Genomic DNA, 23,990 nt, shown 5'->3' with positions numbered 1-23,990 from the left:
CCCGTCGGTTAGAACCCCTCATCCCAAATGGGATCTGAATGTGGTCCGTACTGCTTTTTGCCATACACCTTTTGAGCCTATGGACACTACCGAACCTAAATACCTTTCTTGGAAGGTAGCTTTTCTGATTGCGGTAACATCTGCAACGCCAATAAGCGAGTTTCAAGCTCTATCAGTGGAACATGCGCTCTTAACTTTCCATAAGGATAAGGTTGTGCTTCCAACTCTTCCTTCCTTCCTAAGGTGCTTTCCAAATATCATTTGAACCAGTCGTTATCTGTTACTCACCGACAAGGATCGTATGCAGGATCAGTGAGGTGAGTACTGGGTAGCTCAGTTTCATTGAAGAGCCTGGGTTGGTCCTTAACCCAAGCCTCCTCGCTTGAGGGAACTCTTTCCCCAGATGCACCCCTCTGCTGGATGTTAACAAGATCAGACAGAAGACTAGATCAAATGACAGAGTAGGGTGAACACACCGCCACGGTACTAAGCTGCAAGGGAAAACACAGAGGTTAATGCTAGTCGGTGAACAGATATCTAAGTTCCCTGATAGGACAAGTTATTACCCTGTTTTGTTCAATTAGGATGTCCCAAAGGCAAGCAGGGATGTTTTGGGACCCTGGTACCTAGTAACAAAGGAGGGAGTTACACAGGGTTGTAAATACTATGAGGCTAGGTATGGATGCAAAGGAAAGTGCTGTTTTACCGGTGCTCCGGGAGAAGATGATGATGTTGTTGAAAACGGATTCCTCTTGGAATAAACAATCTGGTATAAAACAATAAAAAGCTGAAGGTTAGTAGGGAACTCAGCCCGGCCGGCACAAGGGATGCACCAGTTCCTAGGTGGTGCACCTGTGAATGCCGCAGAGCGTCCCAGTGAAGTGCACAACTAATCCTGAGGATGCTATATTCGGTCTCCAGGGGCTACAAGCAGAGCGCTGAAGGAGTTCGGCAGTGTAGCAAGGCGAGGTGGGAGGAGAGTCCTTACTGTTCCAGATGCGGTTTGTAAGCCAGCAACAGCGAAGCAATGAGAAATCAAAGCAACAGAAAAAAGGCAGTCCGTGTCAACGGGCGCGTGGCAATCAAGGTACAGAACAGCGGGCAAAGACAGTCCGTGTAGGCAGGCGTTGGTCGGCAGGAACGAGGCAATCAAAGTACTAAAACAGTGGGCAAAAGGCAGTCCGTATAGACCTGTGTGGGACAGAAGACTGTAAGCAATGAATTCCAGGAAACTAAGAGGCAACCAAGGAAGGCTAGAGTCAATCAGAAGCAGCGAGCGCAGTGTTGGAAGGCCTCTTTTGCAAACGTAGGAGGCAGAGCCTATTGCGCTGACCATCTGACATGATCACGTGATCAATCGAAGACACACGGTGTGCAGTACTCGATCTCCGCTTTGCAGAAAGGGGAATGGTCACTGACCACCTCCGGGGCAACCGCCAGCGTCGGTAGAAGGGGGCAGCCCAGTGTTGCATGCGCTTGAATACAGGCGCTCTCACCTTGGGAAAAGAGACCCGGATTTGGGAACGGAACCCTGGAATCCTGACAATATCCACCCCCAAAGGCAGCGGCTCTCCCCTGGAAGCATGGTACCGACTTAGCAGGGCTGGGGTATGGAAGTTGGTAAGTGAATCCCATGTCCCTATCACTTCCAGTCAATCAAATAGAATGGGCTACCATCCCGTACCTGCATGTTCAGAATAACTGCTATCTCATATTTTTTAGCACCTTCCACCACAACAGGGACCGGACGGGAGGGTAGGCGCGTCCCAGGATGGCATGGCTTCAGTGAAGAGACATGAAAACTGGGTGTACCCGCCAGGAGCATGGAAAGGACAGATGCAGAGCAACAGGGTTTATGATTGCAGGGATGGTGTGAGGCCCGACATAGCGCAGGATGCGTGCCTTTTTATCCAGGATCCTGACGTTAAGGGTGGACAACCAGACACACATCCCAACCCGGTAGTCTGGTGCTGCCGACCGATAGACGACTTCCAAGTGTTTGGCCTTCTCCTGGGTCTGCACAAGGTGTGGACGGATGTCCCTGTGCAGAGATTTCAAGTCTCGAATGCAGGCGTGAGCAGCAGGATTGTCCGAAGGCAGAGTAAGATCCAAGGGTAGAGAACAGGGGTGGAGACATTAAAGAGCAAAGAAGGAAGAAACACCTGTTGCCGAGTGTAAGGGGTTGTAGGCCACCCTAAAGTGGAAAAGCAAGGGTTCTTCCCGAGTGACAGAAGGGGCCTCGAGATGCAATCGGGAAAGCGCGTCCGCACGAGCATGGAGATGGGTAGGACGGTAGGTGATGGTGAAATTGAATTGAGAAAAGAAGAGATGCCGGCGCGCCTGCCTAGCGGTGACACGTCGAAGCCACAGCGAAGTCAGGCAAAGTGGGAGATTGCTGTCTGCGGCGAGAACGCGGCCCATGGCCCTGTAGACATGTTATCCTGCTATCCTCTTCCATCCCCAGTGCTTCCGGGCAGAACATCGCCCAGCAACAGGACTACCACCAAGGTACTGGTTTGCATTCTCATGTTCATAATACCCAACTTCCTATCTTCTGATGGCTCTCAACCAGACGCTAACTCCGTACTTACCTGCCCTAATCCTAATCTCATTTATCTATTGACTACCAATACTTCTACTGCTATTGACCTGGGCCTCTGGAACGCCAGGTCTCTATGTAACAAAACAACTGCAGTACTGGACCTTTTCCTAAGACTACGTTTTCATTTTCTATGTCATGCCGAAACCTGAATTCTACCTCATAACACTACTGTTGCTGCTCCCCTTACTTCTTCTCTGTCCTCCTTTGCCCATGTCCCCAGAGTCAGCAGTCGCGGTGGGGGCATTGGCATAATTTACAGTTCTTCCTACTCTTCTATTCCTTCACCTGTCCCTATACCAGCCTATTATTCCATTGAATTCATAAAATCTTGACTACACCTCATGCTATTTCATTTATCATCCATCGTCCTCCTGGCCCACTTGGTTCCTTTTGTGACGATATTGTTCTTCTTCTCTCCCACATTTTACCTAGACCTACTCCTCTTGTACTACTAGGTAACTTTAATCTTCATTTATCCTCTACTCACTCAGCCTCTCCGTTTCTCTCTATTCTCGATTCCCACATGCTCTTCTCTTCCTACTCCTACTCACACCTCCGGTTCTTCACTATATCTAATCTTTCTCTCCACTTTTATTTCCTCCTCTGTATGTGCTTTACCTGTCTACCTATCTGATCACCACTTACTCTCTGTATCACTTCTGTCTTATATTCCTCAGATTTCTTTTCCTACTCTTCCACTAAAGACATTCTTCCAGCCTGACCTACGTAGTTTCAACTCTTCACTCTTTCCCGATACCTGTACTACTAACTCTTCCACTAAAGACATTCATCCAGCGTGACCCACGTGGTTTCAACTGTTCACTCTTTCACGATACCTGCACTACTATTCCCCCCCCCCTTGATGCACTTCTCTTCTCTCAGTGCTGATGAAGCAGCATCTGTCCTCTCATCATCTCTCTTCTAGTCTTGACCAACTCTATCCTCTGTCTGCTTTTCAGCCCACTCGTAAACTCTCTCAACCTTGGCTTTCCTCTCATCTCTGTGCTATGCAACGTCTCCTCTGCCATTTGAAAAGGCATTGGCTCAAAACAAGATCTTTATCTAATGACTGTACCTATTTCTCCTACCATGTCCTCTATGATAACTGCCTCACTTCTGCAAATTTGCTTACTTCTCAGATCTTCTTCATACCCAAGCTACCCATCCTAGGCCTTTCTTTCAAACCTTAACACAGTTTCTTTCTCCTTCTACTCCTGAATGCTCTATTTATTCTGTCCTGTCTGCATCTGACTTCGCTCTCTTTTTCTCTTCTAAAGTTCACTCTTTATGCCAAGATTTTCTAAATTGCCCCCCCCCCAAACCCCTCTCAACTGTGGTACCCTCATCTCCTCGGACTCCATCGGCTTTCTTCTCTAGCTTGGCACCAGTTTCGGACTTTGATATTCTACTTCTGCTAGCCAAAGCTCACCCAACGGCAACTACTACCAATCCTATTCCATCTGCTCTTATTTCTAAGGTATATCCTCATCTTATACCATATCTTGTCTCCTTCTTTAACACCTGTCTTTCTAGTTCTGTTTTCCCTACAGCCTTTAAGCATGCAACTATCCTTGCCATTTTGAAAAAACACACAGCAAATCCTATCCTCAGATTGTCTGTAACTTCTGTCCTATTTCTCGCTTACCCTATCTTTCAAAACTCTGAGCCTTGTGTACTCTGATTTCATCCTTTGTTACTGATCTATCCCTCCTTACTCGTTTCTAGTTCGGTTTTAGTCCTTGTCACTCTATTGAGACTGCTTTAATCTGTGTACTTCTCTTCTTACAACTCGCTATTCTAAACAGTCCTTTTCTTATTCGTCTTGATTTATCCGCTGCTTTTGATATTATCTATCATTCTTTGCTCTTGGAATCTCTCTTCCTTTGGTCTTAGAGGTTCTGTTCTTTCCTGGTTTTCTTCTTATCTATCTAATAGAACTTTCTCCGTCTCCAGGGCTGGTCAGACCTCTTCACCTCTTTCCCTTGAGCACGAAGTACCCCAAGGATCGGTCCTGGGTCCTTTTCTTTTCTCCCTCTGCACTTCTCAAGACGCAGCTATAATCTCCTCCTTTGGTCTCTCCCATCACTTTTATGGTGAATACACTCAACTTTCTTTGTCGTCTTTCACTTCTGAAATCCATCATACTCTTACTGCCTGTCTTTCTGCTATCAAAGCCTGGATCGCATCTAATTTCCTCACTTTAAATGCAGGGAAGACCAAGGTTCTATTCTTCCCTGCTAACACTCTGCCTCCACATCCGCCACCTTCCTTCGTATCCTTTCCTCCCTCAAATCTTTCTATCTCTTCCAGAGCTCGCAATCTCGGCTTCCACTTAGACTCCAATCCTACTTTTGCTCACCACATCTCTCTCACTTCTCGTTCTTGCTGTTTTCACCTCCATAATATTCGAAAAGTTCATCCTTTCCTGACTTTTCAAGCCCCTAAACTTCTGATTTCTTCTCTAATCTTCTCTCTCTAATCTTCTCACATCTTTTCTATTGCTCTGCCACTCTTTGGTCTCCCGTGTTCGCGTCTTGCTCGCTGGAAATCGATCTATAACTCCTCTGTTCGTCTACTGTCTTCTCTGCGCAGAGATTCTATCTCCTCTTCTTTGGCTTCACTTTGCTGGTTACCCTTTCACTGTCAACTCAAATTTCACTTTCTCTGCTCAGTTTTTAAATCCCTTTACCAGCTTGCATCTGACTATCTTGCTATACTCTTACCCTTCTATTCTCCATCTCGTTCCCACCGCTCTTCTTCTCTCTTTAGACTGAGTGTCCTTCGTCCTCCATGTTCTCAGTCCCGGTTCCGATCTTTTCAGCTTCTCGCTCCTTTTCACTGGAATGCTCTCCCACTCTCCATCCACTCTATTATTGACTACTCTCTCTTTCGTCTTTCTTTAAAAACCCATTTACTTCATTACCCCTGACTGCCTGCTACCATTAAGAATTGATGCTCTGATTTATTTATCATCATTTCTGTACTGTACTTTGTAACAATGTGAAGCGCGTTGGCTTAAGATGCTATATAGAATACAATAAAAATACAAAATACAAATAGACACTTCATTGTTTTGAAGGCCAGGAGACTATGATGGTCCGAATAAACTGTGACTAGGTGTTTGGTCCCTAACAAATGATGCCTCCATTAGAAGAAAGCATCCTTGATGGCCAGCAACTCCCGTTCCGTCACTGTGTACTTACGATTTTACAGTGCCAGCTTTTGAGAGTAGAAGGCCACTGGATGCACTTCACTCGAGTCAGGACACCTCTGGGAGAGAATGGCTCCTACAGCTGTACTGGAGGCATCAGCCTCCACAAAGAAACGTAACTCCAGATTGGGATCCTGTTGGACCGGAGTAGAGGAGAAGTCATTCTTCAGGGCCTCAAAGACTCCTTGCACGTCAGGGTTCCAGTGGAATTTTTTTTGCACTGGTTAAGGGTGTCAATAGGGCAGCAATGGAAGAAAATGAGTGAATAAACAGACGATAGAAATTAGAGAAACCAAGAAAAGACTGAAGAGCTTTGATCGAGCTTGGTATTGGCCAGTCGAGCACTGCATTGACTTTGGAACGACTCATTCTTATTCTGTGCAGCATCCAATCGTAGCCCAAGAACTGCAATTCTGTGGTGTTGAAAACGCATTTCTCGCCCTTGACATAGAGGTGATGATCTCGTAAGCGCTGTAGGACTGAGCAAACGTGCGTGACAAGTAGCTCGTATGAGGGAGAATAGATCAGGATGTCGTCTAGGTAGACGTCCACGTACCAGTCTAGGGTGTCATGAAAGATGAAATTCATAAAAAACTGAAATGTCACTGGGCCATTGCACAATCCGAATGGCATGACTAGGTACTCGAACAGCCCGTAACAGGTCTTGAAGGTGATCTTCCACTCGTCCCCCTCTTTTATGCGCACCAAATTGTATGCACCCCACAAATCCAGCTTAGTATATATGGCCGAAGAACCCAATTGGTCCAGGAGAACCGAGCTGAGGGGCAAAGGCTACTGGTTCTTGATGGTAATTGCGTTCAGGACCCAATAGTGAATGCAGGGCCTTAGGTCCCCCTCGTTCTTCGGAACAAAAAACAAAGGAGAGGCCGCAGGTGATTTGGAGGGGCGGATGAAACTGGTGGGAAGTGCCTTCTGAATGTACTCTTTGAAGACCTGGTCCTCTGGAAGTGTGAGCGAATAGACAGTGCCGGAAGGTATATTGGCGCCAGGGATTAGATCAATCCTACAGTCACATGCACGATGGGGTGACAGCGTTTCTGCCTTGCCTTTGTCTAACACATCCGAGAAAGATGAATATTCAGGAGGGATTGCCCCTGCGGGTCTGGCTGACCCTGAACCAAAAAGGGAGACTGTGGAAACCATAGACTGGCAGGGTGCTGTACCAGATACGCCATGAGCCTGGAAACATTTGTTGTTCCAAAAACCTGAGGGGGACTGTACTCCTCGTGATACCCAGTCAATGACAGGGTTATGCAAATGCGACCATGGCAGGCCGAGGATGACCTTGAACTGAGGTGCGGTGATGAGGTCAAAAACGATGTCCTCTGCATGCCCCTCGTCTGTCTTCATGTGTATCAGGGCTGTCTGCTGAGTCACTAGGCCAGACACCAACGGTACCTGCTGCTTCAGGGTTGGCTTTTGCTACGACAGGGATTCCTGCGCTAAGAGCGTATTGGAGATGTAGTTCCCCCTAGCACCCGAATCAATGACCGCCTGAGCCCGGAAGGGTGCTCCAGGAGCCACCAAAAAGACAACCGGAAGGAAAAGATGGAACAGGACGTACTGCATCATGAGGGTGCAAGGGCGGTGCTCTCAGCATAGGTGTCCCATCTATTGCCAGATTTTGGCGTTTTCCGGCTTCTGTGTGGGTTTCTTTGCACAGTTACGCAGAATGTGTTCTGAAGTCCCGCAGTACAGACACAGGTTGAGCGTACGCCGATGTTCCCTCTCGCAGGGGTTAAGGGAACGTGCATAGCCCCCACCTTCATGGGCTCAGGAGGGGGTTGCAGAGGGACAGCCGAGTCCTTTACTCAGGGTATAGGAACCACCATCTTCCTTTCATCCCGTCAAGGTGTCTTTTAGGTCGTCGGAAAGACCCTTGTAGAAAACGTTCACCTTTTTCTCTTCGGGCCAGTCCGTCTCGGCTGCCAGCTGATTGAACCTGGCCAGATAATTCAGTAGTTGTACTACCCTGCCAGAGGTTAAAAAAAACTCCAGATCTGTGGCCTGGGTCTTATATCTGGTGTCGAAAACTTTGTTCATCGCTGTGATCAGGGGATTAGTCATAGAAGACAACTGTTTGATTCTAACAAGGGGTTAGCCCAGGCCGCAGCGGTACCCCCGAGATAGGAAAGGACAAATGCAGCTTTTGTGGTGGAGTTTGGAAAAGATATGGGGTGGCAGAGGAAATGAAGCTTGCACTGATTTATAAAAGTGCAGTAGTGTTTAGGGTCCCCTGTGAAACGCTCCAGGGGGGCAATGGGAATTGTATGGACATGAGGACCGGGGTAGGTTCCTGTCGCGGTAGGGGATGGCCAGACCCCGAAACCGTATCCCCTGCATAATCGTCCCCCCTGAATACGGGACTGGGTCAAGTTCTGGAGGTTATCGATCCTGTGGCGTAGTGCGTCGTGAGCTGCGGACATGTCTGTTCGTAGATCTGCGACCATCTGCATCAGCGTAGCCAGGGTGTCGGACGCGTCTGTGGCTTCTGATTCTGTTACTCACTGACAAGGATTGTATGCAGGATCAGTGAGGTGAGTACTGGGTAGCTCCGTTTGATTGAAGAGCCTGGGTTAGTCCTTAACCCAAGCCTCCTTGCTTGAGTGAACTCTTTCCCCAGATGCACCCCTCTGCTGGATGTTAACATGGTCGGACAGAGGAGTAGATCAAATGAAAGAGCGGGGAGAACACACCGCCATTGTACCAAGCTGCAAGGGAAAACAGAGGTTAATGCTAGTCAGTGAAAAGATATCCAAGTTCCCTTATAGTACGAGTGGTTACCCTGTTTTGTTCAATTGGGGTGTCCCAAACGCAAGAGGGGATGTTCCCAAACCCAGATATCTAGTAACAAAGGAGGGAGTTACACAGGGTTGTGAATTCTGTGAGGCCAGGTATGGATGCAAAGGAAAGAGCGGTTTTACCAATGCTCCGGGAGATGATGATGTTGTTGAAGACGGTTCCTCTTGGAATAAACGAGTTAGTATAAAACAAAAAAAGGTGAAGGTTAATAGGGAACTCGGCCCAGTCGGCCGAAGGATGCACTAGTTCCGAGGTGGTGCACCTGTGAATGCCGCAGAGCGTCCCAGTGAAGTGCATAACGCATCCTGAGGATGCTATATTCAGTATCCAGAGGCTACCAGCAGAGCGCTGAAGGAGTTCGGCAGTGCAGCAAGACGAGGTGTGGGGAGAGTCCTTACCGTTCCAGCTGCGGATTGTAAGCCAGCAACAGCGAGGTAATGAGAAATCAAAGCAACAGAAAAAAAGCAGTCCGTGTCGGGAGGCAAAGGTCAGCAGGAGCGTGGCAATCAAGGTACAGAACAGTAGGCAAAAGGCAGTCCATATACAGGCGTGGTTCAGAAGACTGTAAGCAACGAATTCCAGGAAACGAAGAGGCAACCAAGGAAGGCTAGATCGATCAGAAGCAGCGAGTGCAGTGTTAGAGGACCTCTTTTGTGAATGTAGGAGGCAGAGCCTATCACGCAGACCAGCTAACATGGTCAAGTGATCAATTGAAGACTCGCATTGTGCAACACTCGATCTCCCATTTGCGGAAAGGGGAACGGCCACTGACCGTCTCCAGGGCAACCAGCCAGCGTCGGTCAAAGGGGGGTGGCCCAGTGTTGCATGCGCTTGAATACAGGCGCTCTCACCTTGAGAAAACAGACCCGGAACTGGGAACGGGACCCCGGAATCCTGACGGAAGCATGGAACCAACGTAACAAGGCTGGGGTATGGAGGTTGGTAAGTGAATCCCATGTCCTGTCCTGTCCTGGGGGCCCTGCCCTATCCCTTCCAGTCAACCAAATAGAATGGGCTACCATCCCGTACCTGCATGTCCCGAATAGCTGCTACCTCATATTCTTCTGCACCGTCCACGACAACAGGGATCGGATGGGAGGGTAGAGAGACCCAGAAATGGGAACGGTACCCCGGAATCCTGATATTCTATCTATCCTGGTTTTTATATAGCGCCCTATTGCTCATAGGCCTCAGAGCACTCACAACAGAGACAGAAACAACGTAAAACACAAGACTACAAAGAGAACGAGATAGAGATTCTATTAGACTTCTCCTTCGTCGAACAGATATGTATTAAGCATGTTCTTAAAGCTGGTAAGAGACGTGCTGTTTTTTATGGGAGATGGCATAGCATTCCAATCATCAGAGCCCAGTGAGTAAAGTTTGTACCACCAACTCTTTCCAAGGTTTTCTGTGGTTGTTGCAGATTATTTTTTCCATTAGATCGTAGAGTTCTTTGAGCCGGGGCCTTAATTAGTCTCTAGATTAGTGAGATAATTAGGAGCAATGCCTGTATGACATTTGAAGGTCATAACTGAGCATTTGAATTTTATTCGCTGTTGAACTGGTAGCCAGTGAAGTTTTTTCCTGGCAACTGATGTTTTCTTCCGCCTGCTCAAGCTGAAGACGGCACTAACTGCACCATTATGAATGGTCTGCAATCTCTTAATGTTAGCCTTAGAGGTACCCATCAAGAGACTATTGCAGTAGTCCAGTTTGAAGTTAATTACAGCTCCTGCAAGCAGCGCAAGATTTTGTTGTGATAAATATGGTCGAATTTGCCATATGAGATTGATGTAAAAGGTGCATGTGGATTTAATATTGAAGACCTGTCTCTATACGAGAGATGCAAGTCCATAAAAATGGCCACAGTCTTAACATGCTTAGATACTTCGATAAAGCTATTGTTGATCTTGATTTTTTTTTTTGTATTGTTCTAGTTTCCCTAATTTTTGAGGTGTGCAAAGAATTAAGAGTTCTGTTTTTGCCTCATTGAGGGCCAAAGAGTTGTTTGCCATTCACTTTTGGATAGGATTGAACACTTTGTTTATTCTTTACACGTCCTTTTCATTGGAACCTGACAATTCAAAGACCAGCTGGGTATCATCAGCGTAATTTGTGAATTGAACACCCATGTTTTTAAGCATATCACATAGGAGTTTTGAGAAAATGTTAAAGAGCAGAGGCGACCAGCATGAACCCTGCAGTACACCACAGGTCAGCAGTGTTTTCAGGGAGTTGAAATTTCCCTTTACGACTGCTGCCATTCTTGGACCTAGGAAAGTTTTAAACCAATTTATTGCTAGGGGGGGGGGCATCAGCCAATGGATTTCAATCTCTCAGCGAAGAGATTGTGGTCTATAAGATGAAAAGCTGAGGAAAGGTCAAGTAGCATAAGTAGGGCAGTATTTCCTTTCGCAACAGTACTAGCAATGTTGGCCTGGAGATCCAGATGCGCGGTCTCTGTTAAATTATCTTTTCCAGTCTTCTTCCCGAACCCGGCCTCTGAGGCTGAGAGAATTCTGCACAATCTTGACATCAGATTGGCTCTGAAGTTCTACCTCGATAGAACGAGTGATCTCGGAAGCACCAAACAACTGTCTCTTTCAGTGACCCTAAAGGGAAACTAGCCTCAAAGGCATCCATCTCCCGTTGGCTAGGTTCCTGTATTTCGGAGCCCTACAGCGCACAAGGTTTCCAACCACCAAAGGGCATCCATGCACATCTGGTCTGAGGCAAAGCGGCTGCTGTTGCCTTCCAAAAGTATGTACCGTAGGAGTCCATCGCCAAGGCAGCTACGTGGGCCTCCCCATCAGCTTTTTGCAGACAATGTCACGTTCTGAGCTCACGTGCTGATGCCCAGTTTGACCAGGCAGTTCTCAAGAATGTATTCCAATGAGGGAAATTTTCATCCACCCGTAATACCTATGGTCAGGCTTGGGAATCTCCCACAACTATGGAGGAAAGAGGACGGCACGTAGGAGTATAACAGTTATTCATTGTAGTGACTACCTTACTCCTAGTCCATAGTCTCCTTTCCTCCCTACGCCCGCACGCCTTCCCCTCTATAAAGGATTATCTATTATTGCTAAATGGTCCTAGATCTGGCGATAGAAAAGGACTCACGATGCACGTAAAAATAAAAGGACATTTTTGATGCTTTTAAAAAGTGCTCTGGTCCTGTCCGATGGATGGAATGTCCCACAAGTATGGAGGAAAGGGGACTATGGACTAGGAGTAAGGTAGTCACTACCGTGAGCAACTTTGTCATTCTCGATCACCCCTAGAAACGCAACAAAACTCTTTCAGACCATGAGCAATTATGAGAGGATAATTTACATTTGAGGAGGACCTGTCTACAGGTAGCTGATGCGAGAAAGCAGAATGGGCCATTGCTTTACTGTCAATGCGAACCCAGTTGGGGACCTCCCACATAGAGGGGCCAATACCTGCTTCTACACCTAGGCATGCATTGAGAAAGCATAGTGGGAAATCCCTATTTTACTTCAGCACGCTCTGAAACATTTGTGTACGAGCGCGATAGAAATAAAATATCAATATCAATAGCACATCTAGGAGCCAGAAGCGTCCTGTGGTCAGATCTACTTTCAGGATAGACTGGGTGGGGGCGTGCTTACATGGATTCACCCCCCACCACCCGCCGCCATCCCTAGAAGGATGTAAAGCACTTCTCAATAGCCCTAGCTTCCTTGGGGCAGAATGGTAAAACATGCTAAAACATTGCAACAGATTACCAGTATCCTGCCTGACACGAGTCTTATCCCGCCTGACCCGCCAAGTGGGTGAGAGAATCTTTTTTGAACACTTTAAGCAGACGCAGTGAACATATTCATTGCCCAGACAGATTTATTGGAAAGACCTCTGTATTCACCTTGAAAGTTGAGATTAAGCAAAAGGACTGCAATACATTGAACATGTCTGGCTGAGGATTCTGTGTTGGTCATCAAAATAAGCAGCTGGTCCACATCTAGGGTGGCCTTTGTGTAGGAGCCCTTAAATTATCAATTCCAGCAAAAGCAGGTAGGGCAATTGCCAGTGGCCCAATAGCTAAATTGAACAAGTAAGGTAGAGCAGATCTCCATCATTTATAGCTTTGTGCTATCTTCCTGATTCTAAAAGCATTCCTTCTAATTTTCTTCGGCTGAAGATTTGCTCATTCAGGCAGCAATGTTGTGCACCTTCTTTCTCAACAAGCGTGATGGTTCAGCATCTCTGCCCTGTACTTTCTGGCCATGGACATATGAGACTGGGCCCTTCTGTATGGGCTCTTTTGTTTGGCACTACATTTGGCATGACAGGACAATCTGCAGGGCCAGAGGGAGAGAGTTCCACAAAATGGCACCCACCACCAAGAAGGCCCAACCACCACTATGGGACAATCTGAAGTAAGCAACATCTACCTAAAAAGCTTCGGCAGGGCGAAGAGAGTGGCAGGGTACATAAAACCGGAAATGCGCTAGCAGATAGGCTGCCCCGTTTGTGAAGTGCACGAAAAACCTTGCAGAGTGCCTTAAAATGTATTCTTTTCGCTACTGGGAGCCAGTGGAGACAGCACAAGAGAGATGTGGGTAGAAGTGTCGACCCGGGCCGCCGAATGTTGTAAAATTTGAAGCCGCTGAATCAAATAAGCTGGCTGTGCCAGGACACAGCACATCTTTCGAGGTCTGGTATGTAGGTGTATTCCTGAGGCACTTACCTGGCAGACATTGGAGCATATAGGAGTTCAGACAGGTTGGTTTTGTACTAAGAGAATCTGGTGGTAAAAATAGACCTGGATGGGAGAGATAAATGTTTTCCTCCAGTGAGAAAGCCTCGTCATTTCTGGGACCTCACTGTGGTTTTGGTCGATTTAGCTCAAAGGCCCTTTGAACCGATATCGAACTAATCACTTGGGAAACTGTTCTGTAACCTTCATTACCATCTTCTTGGAGTGTTGGCGAGATACAAGCATTTTCTGCTTCAGAACCTTATACTATGTTTCATAATGACAGTCGTTCTTCTGACCCATCCAGCCTTTTTACTCACGATAATGTTGGCCTTCCATATCCAAAAAGAGGTGCTAATGTTTTCCATTCTCCTCAACTGGAGGCTGACAAAGCCATTCATTGTCTAGATATGAGACTGGTCTTAACATTTTTTCTGTCCCACATTCAGTAATTTTGGAAATCCGACTTGTGACCTTTGGGGATGTTTCGTCTAGTCATCAAGCTTCGAAAGCATTTGTGGCTAGGTGGATGATATTCTGCATCCTGGAGTACAAGACGTGTCAGAAGCAAGCCTCTCCATAAAGGGTTGCATTTTGTCAGGGATAACTCCACATCTGTGGCCTTTCAGAGACACATGTGACGTGCCATGGAACATTGTTACCAAAGTGGCATATATAGTCCCCTTTCCTCTTTAGGACTCCTACCCTCCAGGTACCATTAAATATAGCTAGCAAGCAACGAGCGAGGCGTGAAAGAGCCTCAAATCCTTGGCCTACAGCCGTGCCAGCCTACCTTTTTAAAGTGAAAGGCATATTGTGGTGCAAATGACTCCAGTCTGTCCTAATGGGCGAGACACCCAGAAACATGAAGGAAAGAGGACTATTTAGTAAGAGTAAACTAGTCACTACAGAGTAACATTTTCTTATTTATCTTCAACAGAAGCTGTTTTGTGTTCCAATTGTTAATTAAATGAAATTGTGTACTGTCCCTTCTAGAGGATTTAAAGAAACAGAATGCAGCTCTTGACGCAGCACAATCTGAACTGGGGCAACTGCAGATCCAACTATCTGAAGCTCAAGCTGAAATTGAAAACATCAAAGCTGTGGCCACTGTCTCTGAGAGCACAAAGCAAGAAGCCATTGATGAGGTGAAAAACCAGTGGCAAGAAGAGGTTGCTTCTTTGCAGGCTATCATGAAAGGTAAGACAAAACAATGTTATTGTGCAAGCAATGTTTCAGTAAAAACAAATCCGAGCTAGTGTCTAGAAGGTGCATGTTTGGCATTTTTTTTAAAGTCCCTTCCTTGCAGAGATTATCCCATTTATATTTCTCTCAATCTGTGCTATAACATCCTTCCTAAGTTGGAATTTACATAAATTGTTTTTACACTCCTCCACTGGTTTATTTCCAAATTTCTTTTGACTGACACCCCCTTTGCAGTTCAATCAGTACACTTCCCAAGACCTTTTTTTATTCTCCCTTATTAGCACTCAGCCAGGCAGACAATCTGATTGTTCAGATTGCAAGCATTTCAGACCGATACAATCCTACCTCGTTGGGTGATTAAACACCGGCTCTCCCCCATCCCTGGATTCACCCATCTCTCTCTCCTGGTTCCCACACAGCTTCTAAATACATGCCCTGCCTCACTCACTCGTCACATTTGTCGCCTGAGCTGCCATTATCTTAATCTGTGTATACTGCTGTCATGAAATTGCAGGGTGGCCTAATGCAGTGTACCAAACTGCCAATTCCATGGTGGCCATGGTAGTCTTCTGCTTGCAAAGGCCCATTTTCTTCACAAAAAAGCAGCTACAGACATAACGTGCTGTCATGCTCATAGCCATCAAGCAGCCTTAGGTGGGCTGCACTGGTTCTCATGACACACATAGGCCCTGCATAGGCCTATTATATTGGACAATGTGTTCTTGGTACGGCTTCTTCAAAATATGTGCATGTAGAAGGTGGCCTACTCTGGAAAAACACTGCACAGGAATAAAGATTTTCCACAATAACTTACAAGAAAGTCTTAATTCTGTTATAAATACAGAGGCGAGCATTGTGCTTCTTTCTTTTTATTAAACATATGAAAGAAAGCTCAGCAGCAAGTATTTTATGCACCTGGCTGCTAGCAAGAGTATGTATGACAAAAGGTGCACTAAACTATCAGTAAAATATCAACAAACAAAAGTTTCAGTTCATAAGTCTCTGAAAGGAACAAAACTCAATTTCCCAGGAAGCCTGACTAAAGTTCATAACAGGTCACCAACATGTGACACCAGTTCACCAATAGGCATACAGCTGCCCTTCCAAATAGCCCTGAGCATGATGTAACTTCCTCTTTCGAGGCTGCGAACTTGGCTGTTCATAAACCATCTGAATAAATCTGTAGCTTGATGGCGTCTGCGGCAGGAGAATTTGAGCCGATCCGGAGATCAAGCAGACTTGTCTGTAGCCACTGTCAAGGAAAAGAAAAATAACCAAGGTTACCTGATGCTTGTGACAACCCTAGTCCCCCTTAGCGAGGGTGGGGAGAAATCAGTATGTTATTCTGTAAATACACGTAGTCTGCAGAATGGCAATTACCCCCCAAAGCAATGCTAACCACGACTGCCCTCAAGCATGTCTAGAGCCCCTATTTCTCTCGCTGGGCGGGATAATGCTCACCTCCGTGTCTTTAATAGAATTAAGACTTTCTTGTAAGTTATTATGGAAAATCTTTATTCTATGTCCAGACCGGAGGCTCACATTATGCTTGTTTAAAGCTTACTTACCACAATCGATGCAGGTTGTTCTACCGCTTTCCACCAACTCTCTTTGCCCATTACCTCCTTTCTGCCGTATAACCCGGATCCTTGGATGTCTAGAAAATCTCCTCAGAATCCTGGTTCCTCTTCCTCAACGGATGTGGGTTGTTTTACCATGACGGAAAAACTTGCGGCCAAAAAGACTGTAGCGGTTTTGACCGAAAATACGTTTTTTTTTTGTCAAGCTAAAACAACCCAAAATAAATACATGACCCACCCCCTTTACTTACCTTGAGATGGCACACTTCGCTGTGTGCCGCCGACTCGCTGTGTTCCTGCAACGCCTGTTAACATTCACTTCTGTGATCGGGAACCGGTGCCGCAGGGTACTTTCCTATCCTTTTTTTTTTTTTTTTTTTTTTTTTTTTTTTTGACAGCTTTACGGGAACAGCTGCAGGGTACCCCCCGCAACTCCCACTGACAGTATAGTGAACAAGGGTGCGGGGGGGATGCCCCCGCAGCCCTTGCCACCGAATGGGGGATTTAGTCAAACTTTTCGGCCGTTCAGAATTTTCAAAAGGCTGAAATTCGGCCAAATCTCCCATTCAGGATTTTAAATACAGTCTCTTTGTATGTTTTGTTTCTCAACAGCAGAGACCACACCAGTCAGAAGATGTTTTCTTTCATAGGTTCCACACACAAATGTATTCGGATCCCCCGGTGAAACCACAAGCTCCTCTACCATTGCTGCAGGCTCAAGAGCCTTCCATGGTTCCTCCTTTCTAGGATCCTGTCTCCCCCCTGGCCCCCCTTAGCACTGGATATTAAAGACCTTGCAGATCCTGATCTAACCAAGGAGGGAGAGGAGGTCCCGTGATCAGCAACAGTCTGTCACAAAAGGCTTATAGACCTGATAGGATTCCTTGAAACCCTTTCCTTGACCCTCCACCTTCAGAGGGAGACGTGCTGGCAGGGGAAGGGGCCCAATCCATTAATAGGTTGGGAAAAATGGGCATGAGCCTTCAAAAAGATGTCATCTTCCTCAGTTTCGTCACAAGTGCTGAGCTAGATCACGGCCTGGAATCCCTGGGCAAAAAGATCTCTGCGCTGCCCTCCAGCTAATGCAAGCTAAGGCCATAGCATTCCTAGCAGCTGTAAAGCGGAGGCTTTGGAAGGATCTAATGAAAGTCAACCTGAGCGACTTCATGAGTTTAAAGGCGACCTTTCAGATGCCAGGATGGTCATGCAAGATCTGGTCAAGGCAGCAGCGCCCCATGTTGCGACTTCGGCTTGAGGGATTGCGATTGGCACAGAGGCCTGCAGACAGACAGACATTCCACAAAATGTACAAAGGATGTACAGGATCAAGTTCTGGACCTACCGTTTGGCCAACTAGATTTATTCCACAGTTGAACAGATGAGGATCTAGCTTAAAAGAAGACTAGCACACTAGCGAAGTCACTATCTGTGCTAACAAAACTGGCATCGACCGAGCAGTCACCAGCGTTTAGGGCCGATGCACGCTCCAGATCCTTCTCTGGTTTCAAGGGTTTCTAGGAGCAAAAAGCAAGCCTACAAGACAGGTCACCTAGCACCCAAAGGAAGAAGCAACAGAAAACCTCTACTAGGATTTTTCTCCCACCAGGCCGCCTCAACTAACACCTACATGATGTTCTGGCTCGGTCCCATGGGATTTTAGTAGGATGGAGAATTTCCCTACATATGGATGCTTGCGGGACCCTAACTTCAGACTCCTGGGTGGTGTTGGTGATCAGCAGGGGGTTCAGACTCCCAAGACCTCCTGTCTCGCCTTCCCACCCCTCTCTTCCCCTGAACCAGATTGGGTTTCCCTCTCTCAGGTTGGAATTCTCCAAACTACTGCAGATGAAAGCCATAGAGAAGGTCCCAAGTCCAGAAGCTGGACAGGGTTTTTACTCCTGTCTGTTCTTGGTGCCAAAGGCAGACCTGCGTACCATTCTAGAGTTTGCAGATTTCAAGATGTTCACCTCTCCCAAATCCGCTCAGCCTTGCATCAGGGAGACTGGATCTGTGCGGTGGATCTGAAGGATGCTTACCTGGTCCCCGCATCAGAGGTTTCTGAGGTTTGCAGTGGGGCGGTCGCCCTTCCAGTTTCAGGTCTTTCCTTTTGGCCTCAATTCAGCACCTAGAGTGTTCACTAACGCGTTGGCAGAGGCTTTGGTTACTGCTCATAATTATATTCAAGAACTCTTCTTTTGGAACTTTAAGGATTCCTCACAACTGGTAAAAAAAGTCATTTGCATGCCTGTGTCCTTCTCCAAACCCCTCTTATTGCTGGTGTTGATTTGCTCATGTATGTTTTGCAGTCTAATTTTGACACCGCCTACCTGTGCCTTCTTGAACTCCTGTTCCTAGATCCAATCATCCTAATTTAGCACAGGTAAGTCTGGTTCTTGGGATATGTTCTTTTTAATTTTTGTTTGCTTAATAGTAAATATTGTCTTGCTTTCTTTTGCAGCCATCGGTGTCTCGTTGGCTCCCTATCTTTCAATTAATTAACACCTCTGTATGTAGATTTTCTCATTCAGAGGGGTACATTGGTGGGAAGAATTCTTCTTCTACACTACGGGGTCAACCACCTGAAGGAGAATTCCGACATAGATGACTCCACAGAGGAAGAGGTTGAAGAAACGCTCTCGCTCTAAAAGTGGTTCACACCACTCCTCATCTTCATCTAGAAAGTTGAAGAAAAGGCGCCATAGATCCCCCTTACTCATCCTCTGTCTCCTCGCTGTAACGCAAGATAGCCTCCCCAAGTAAGTTTGGCGACTCCAACCGAATGGGAGGTGTTTAGGCAGGAGATGCTTAAAATCTTCGAGAAGGAAGCCCCAGCACCCTTAAGGGAAAAGACATACAGCCATGTCCCTGTTGCGCCTTCGAAATCCTACAAGGAGAAGTCCAAGGCAAAATTCTGAGCACACTCGAGCCTGGGAGAGAAGCCTCCAACGCCTCAAACATTGCAGATCTCGAGTCAATGGGACCAGTCCTTGTCTGTCAAATACTGTCGAGTTATGGGTTGAATCCTTTGAGGAACCCATCGATGCTGATCGCGTCAAGTCTGTGACGCCGAAAATAATGAAACATTCGACACTGACAATGTCGAAACCCTCAATACCATCAAGGGAAATCGAAAAAACCTTTAAACCACTCCCTAAAAGGATTTCTTCAAGTCCTTGGGCCTCATTACTACCCTGCCGGTCCGGAAAGAACAGTGGTGGTAAAACCGCCACCACCGTTCTTTCTGGACCGGCTGATTAAGAGTCCTGCAGGCTGGAGGTGTCACTCCCGCCACGTCTGACCCGGCGGGTTTAACCCCACCCGCCTGCAGGCGAAAATGGAAACACTGGCTCCGTCATAGACGGAACCAGTGTTTCCATTGTCCCCATCCGCATGGAGTCCTATGGGACTCCATGGGAATGGGGACTTGCACAATTCCGCCTCCGGAATTCCCGGGTCACCTGAGTCGTAATGCTCCGGTAATTCCGGGAATCACGGAGGCGGAATGGTAATACGAGTCCGGCGGTAACCTGCCGGTTTTTCCGGCTCGGTTACCGCCGGACTCGTAATGAGGCCCCTTATCTTTGGTTTTTGAAGAGCATCAGGATGCACCGCCCTTTGGGCTCGAATATGGAACTCTTAATGTTCCTGAGGCCCTCATTTCTGAGGAATCTAGAATGGGGGACCTCTATGAAAACCTACAGACGGCAAGTGGCATTGATACCTCTCCAGAATTGGAGTTTGGGAAGCCAGATCCAACAAAATGTGCAGATGCTTCCTATAGACAATGTCTAAGGTAACTGAATTTTTGGGATGGTGCAGGCCAACCCTTCGTTTGAGCAAGATGATCGCACTGACATCTTGGATAAAGGACCACAAAAGGACCCTGTGTTACCGTTTCATATTGCTCTGCAAAAGAGGGTTAAGGCAGATTGGGAGGCACCCTAAACAATCCCAGCTGTCAACAATAATCTTACCAAAAAATATAGGCCTTCTAGTAGTGAGCCTGAGTACCTATCCATGCACCCAACACCAGAAAGCTTTGTGGTCCAGGCTGCAACTTCCATATTGAAGCAAGCGGAATACCCCACAAAGCCTCTGGATAGGGACAATAAGCGTTTCAACGCAATGGCAAAATGTTGTTCTCACCCTGGAGTATAGATTTAAAATCAGTCAATGCCACTTGCAGGGTTTTCTTTTACCTTATGGGACTGTATTTCCATGACAGCTGAGCACATTCCGAAGGAAAGGAGATGGATGGCTTCCTGAACATTGTGAGAGATGGAAAGGAGGCCATTTGTGAGTCTCTCCAGTCCAGGTTGGACTCTGTAGACAGCATTAGCAGAGCCATGACAGCAAGCATGTTCATACGCAGGTTTGCATGGTTGAGGAAGTCTGGATTTGCACCGGATGTGCAAGCCACACATCTGAACATGCCCTTTGACGGCACTCATCTTTTCGGCAGCAAGGCTGACGAGAGCCACAACCTTCACACCCAGTGCACCAGTATGGAGAGGTAGGTCCTTTTGTTACTACTCCTCATTTGGAAGAGCGAGCGGACTGGCAGGTCAAAGAGGGCAAAGAAAATGACCTTGTGGTGGACGAGGCAGAGGTGCCAAGGCTGCCCAAGCAACGGCCTCTTTACCCTCAGCCACTGCTTCAGCTACATCAAAACCTCTCTGAGGCCTTAACCCACAAGGCAGACTCACTCAGCATCTCCAAGAATGGCGGGGCATTACTTCAGATGCTTGGGTGTTGAAAACAGTAGCCCAGGGTTAATGCCTCCCCTTTTTAAGAAGGCCATGTGATCATCCGCCCGGAGAGCCAATTGTTCAAAGCTCTGGATCCAATCCTTTTCCAGGAAATGTTTATCTGCTGTAGAAAGGTGCTATAGAACAAGTACCTGTGCCGGAGAGGAACAAAGGGCGGTAGTCTCCCTATTTCCTAAACCCCCCCCCCCCCCGTAACGACGGTGGATTGAGCCTGATCTTTAACTTGAGATGCTTGAACAAGTTCCTCAGGAAGGACAACTTTAAGATGGTCACTCTTTCTCAGATCCTTCATGCCCTCCAGCTTCAGGATTGGGTGGTGTCATTGGACCTTCAGGAGGCTTACTTTCCTGTGACTATCCATCTCAAGCGCAGAAAGTATCTGAGGTTGGCGGTTCTCATTATCAATTTCGAGTTCTGCCATTCCGGTTGACCTCTGCCCCAAGGGTTTTCACCAAGTTGGTGGTGGTGATGGCAGCGAGTCTTAGGAGAGGGGCCGTGGATTCACATTTACCCCTACCTGGACGATTGGCTGATCAGGGCCTGTTTTCTCAAACAGGTGCTGCAACATCTCAGCATAACCTGCCACACTCTTCACAGACTGGGTTTCTCCCTCAATTTCAAGAAGTCCCATATAAAACCATCTCAAAGGTTCAAGTTAATCGGAGCATTCATAGATGCGTCCTCGGGGGGGAAAAGCCCTGCCACCCGACATGAGGGCTCGACACATTCTGCTGATTGTAAGAAACCTGAAGGCGTCTCCCTGTCTAAACCTTGAGGATGTGTCTTCCAGGTGGCCAAGACACGGCCATCGCGATTGGACCAGTTCCTCGGGGTGGACCAGGGGGGTCCTCGGGGAGTGAAAGTGGGACACTGACTGGTGAGACGCAGTATTCCCCTTCCTTTGACCGTTCCCCATCCTCTCACCTAGGACGTTCAAAACCACAACCCCTCCCCTGTTTCTAACATTAACGCTTTCGCACAACACAAAGGACAACGGGCTAACACCAAAGCCGTTTACCTGATGTGTCCCAATAGAAGGGTCAGGCAATGGATCAGAATCACATAGACCTGACGGCCCTTTCCTTTCCCCACAGGGATAAAAGGTGGAGCCAGAGAGCACAGTATGAGCAAGGCGAGCACGGCAGACAGCACGACGAGACGGCTACCACGTGGCAGTTCAAGAGAAGTAGAAAGGTGGCAAGAATCGAGAGGGTGGCGAGGAGAGAAGTTACCTTGCCCTTTTTGTCCCAGACCTGCAGAGCCTTCGTGGAAGAGAGCCTAAGACCACAAACAATGGCACAAGTGTCCTGCAGCAGATGTCGACGGTACACAGGGCAAACCTAAGCCGATAAGCAAGAGCCAGGGAAGCTCCCGCGGTACCGACCTTGACTCCAGAGAGGCAGCAGCCAAGCGATTCATCTAAGCCGGTGAGTCGACAGGAGAACCGATAAGAAGCAAGCTGTGTTGAGTAAGAATAACAAAGTGGCAAGTTTTGAACCAAAGCTGATGAACTTTGAAAGAACTGTAAAAGTGTGAAGGGGAGACCAGCTGCAGAGGGAAAGCGGCACCACATGGGTGCGAATTCAAGGGACTCTGGTCGAACTCCATATGAGAGAAACTACAAGTACCAGAAGGCCATAGGAGGGCCAGCGAAATAGGTCCAGGTGGTCAGACAGAGGGTCAAGCAAAATCCCTGTACAATCGAAAGACTTTGATCTACAAGCACTTTGAAAGAAAGGGATGTGAATCTCAATCTTGGACTGGGTAAAGAGCAGAACATTGAAAGTAAAAGATGGGTCAGAGCGCAGCAGAGGGGATCCAACGGTGAAATGTTGTCACCCCAAGATTAAGAAAAGTGGAAATAAAAGTTAAGAGACCATAAGAGTGAACCTGAAGGAGGGATACCAAAAGGATGAAGCTATCACCCAAGTACTAGCAGTCAAGAGAGGTCCGAGCCCCGCAGAGGGAGATCCAGGGATGAAGCCATCACCCAAGTACTGACAGTCAGAAGGGGTCCGAGCCAAACCGAGGGAGATCCAGAGGGAAGCTAAACATCCAGTAAGAAAAGAACTGACATATAGATTTGTGGAATACAATTGAGAAGGGTCCACACCCAGAAGGGGCTCCAGGGGTGAACCCAGCGAACATTGAGAACTAACTTTCATTTATCTGAACATATCAGGCCTCGAAGGCAAGAGACTTTCTAAGGAAATGGGACTTGGCCATTGTTAGGCAGAAACCTGTGCAGTTCCCTTCGGGACCACTGCAAACAGTTTAAGACTACAGGTGTTAGCAGCAAACCAAATTGGTAGCAGTCTGTACCACCCAGATTTACCTGGTAGCTGTGGCTGAGCAGTCAGACTTCTTCCAAGAAGAGTTAGGCAGTATGTAGAGTATACACAATAGGGCTAAAAATACAGTAGCACAAGCAAACACTGACCAGAGCTTTGGTATAAAAGTATATAATTATTTATTTAAAAACACACTTGTAAAAATACACTGGCACTAATATGTCAAGCAAGTTCAAACATAGTCACTAGAAATATATACACCTCCCTAATTAATTATTTGACAAGTCTAGGTTAAGACTCCACTTATTTAGCAAAACAGAGGTGAGTGCGTAACCATAGATGGCACTCCAATAATTTGTTTAAAAAGGGAGAGAACAGGCAGAATAGGAAAATCACACAGTACCAACACTTTTAAAGAACCACAGCAAGTCAAGAAAGGCAGAGTCTACTGTAGAGCAAAACGTTCATAGGCCAGGCCCACTCTTGGAGACAGCAAGGCGGAATGTGCCCAAGATCACACAGTGGAAATGCACTCAGTCTTGCAGGATCAAGTTAGAAAGGTAATATTAACGGGTCCGAGGTCACCCCAGGATAGAGTGTCAACGATTTATGGGACACCTTGGATAGGATTTTGCAAGGGAGACCTGGTGGGACACAGTACCTGAAATGGTGAGAAAGCTCCTGCGGGTGCAGTTGTTCCTGGCAGCGGGTGCAAGTCGGGGCTTCGTCCAGGGGAAGAGAAGATCTCGTCGTGGAGGAAATCTGGAGGTCGTTGCACTGCC

At 47.1% G+C, this 23,990-nt stretch overlaps 1 protein-coding gene across 3 annotated transcripts in view; it reads left to right on the top strand.

Annotated features, from left to right (window-relative positions):
* RABEP1 (rabaptin, RAB GTPase binding effector protein 1) overlaps positions 1–23,990 on the top strand; it is a 1,480,178-nt gene that overhangs the window by 248,411 nt on the left and 1,207,777 nt on the right. For all 3 annotated transcript variants that reach the window (XM_069614603.1, XM_069614604.1, XM_069614605.1), the window contains exon 3: positions 14,359–14,562. In XM_069614603.1, coding sequence (XP_069470704.1) covers positions 14,359–14,562 — 204 coding nt within the window. The remainder of the gene's footprint in view (positions 1–14,358; positions 14,563–23,990) is intronic.

This window comes from Ambystoma mexicanum, chromosome 9 (genome assembly GCF_040938575.1).
Source record: "Ambystoma mexicanum isolate Mex_15411 chromosome 9, UKY_AmexF1_1, whole genome shotgun sequence".
In the NCBI taxonomy this organism is placed as follows: domain Eukaryota; kingdom Metazoa; phylum Chordata; class Amphibia; order Caudata; family Ambystomatidae; genus Ambystoma; species Ambystoma mexicanum.
The sequence above is the reverse complement of the archived record's forward strand: the minus strand, read 5'-3'. Positions and strand labels throughout refer to the sequence as shown.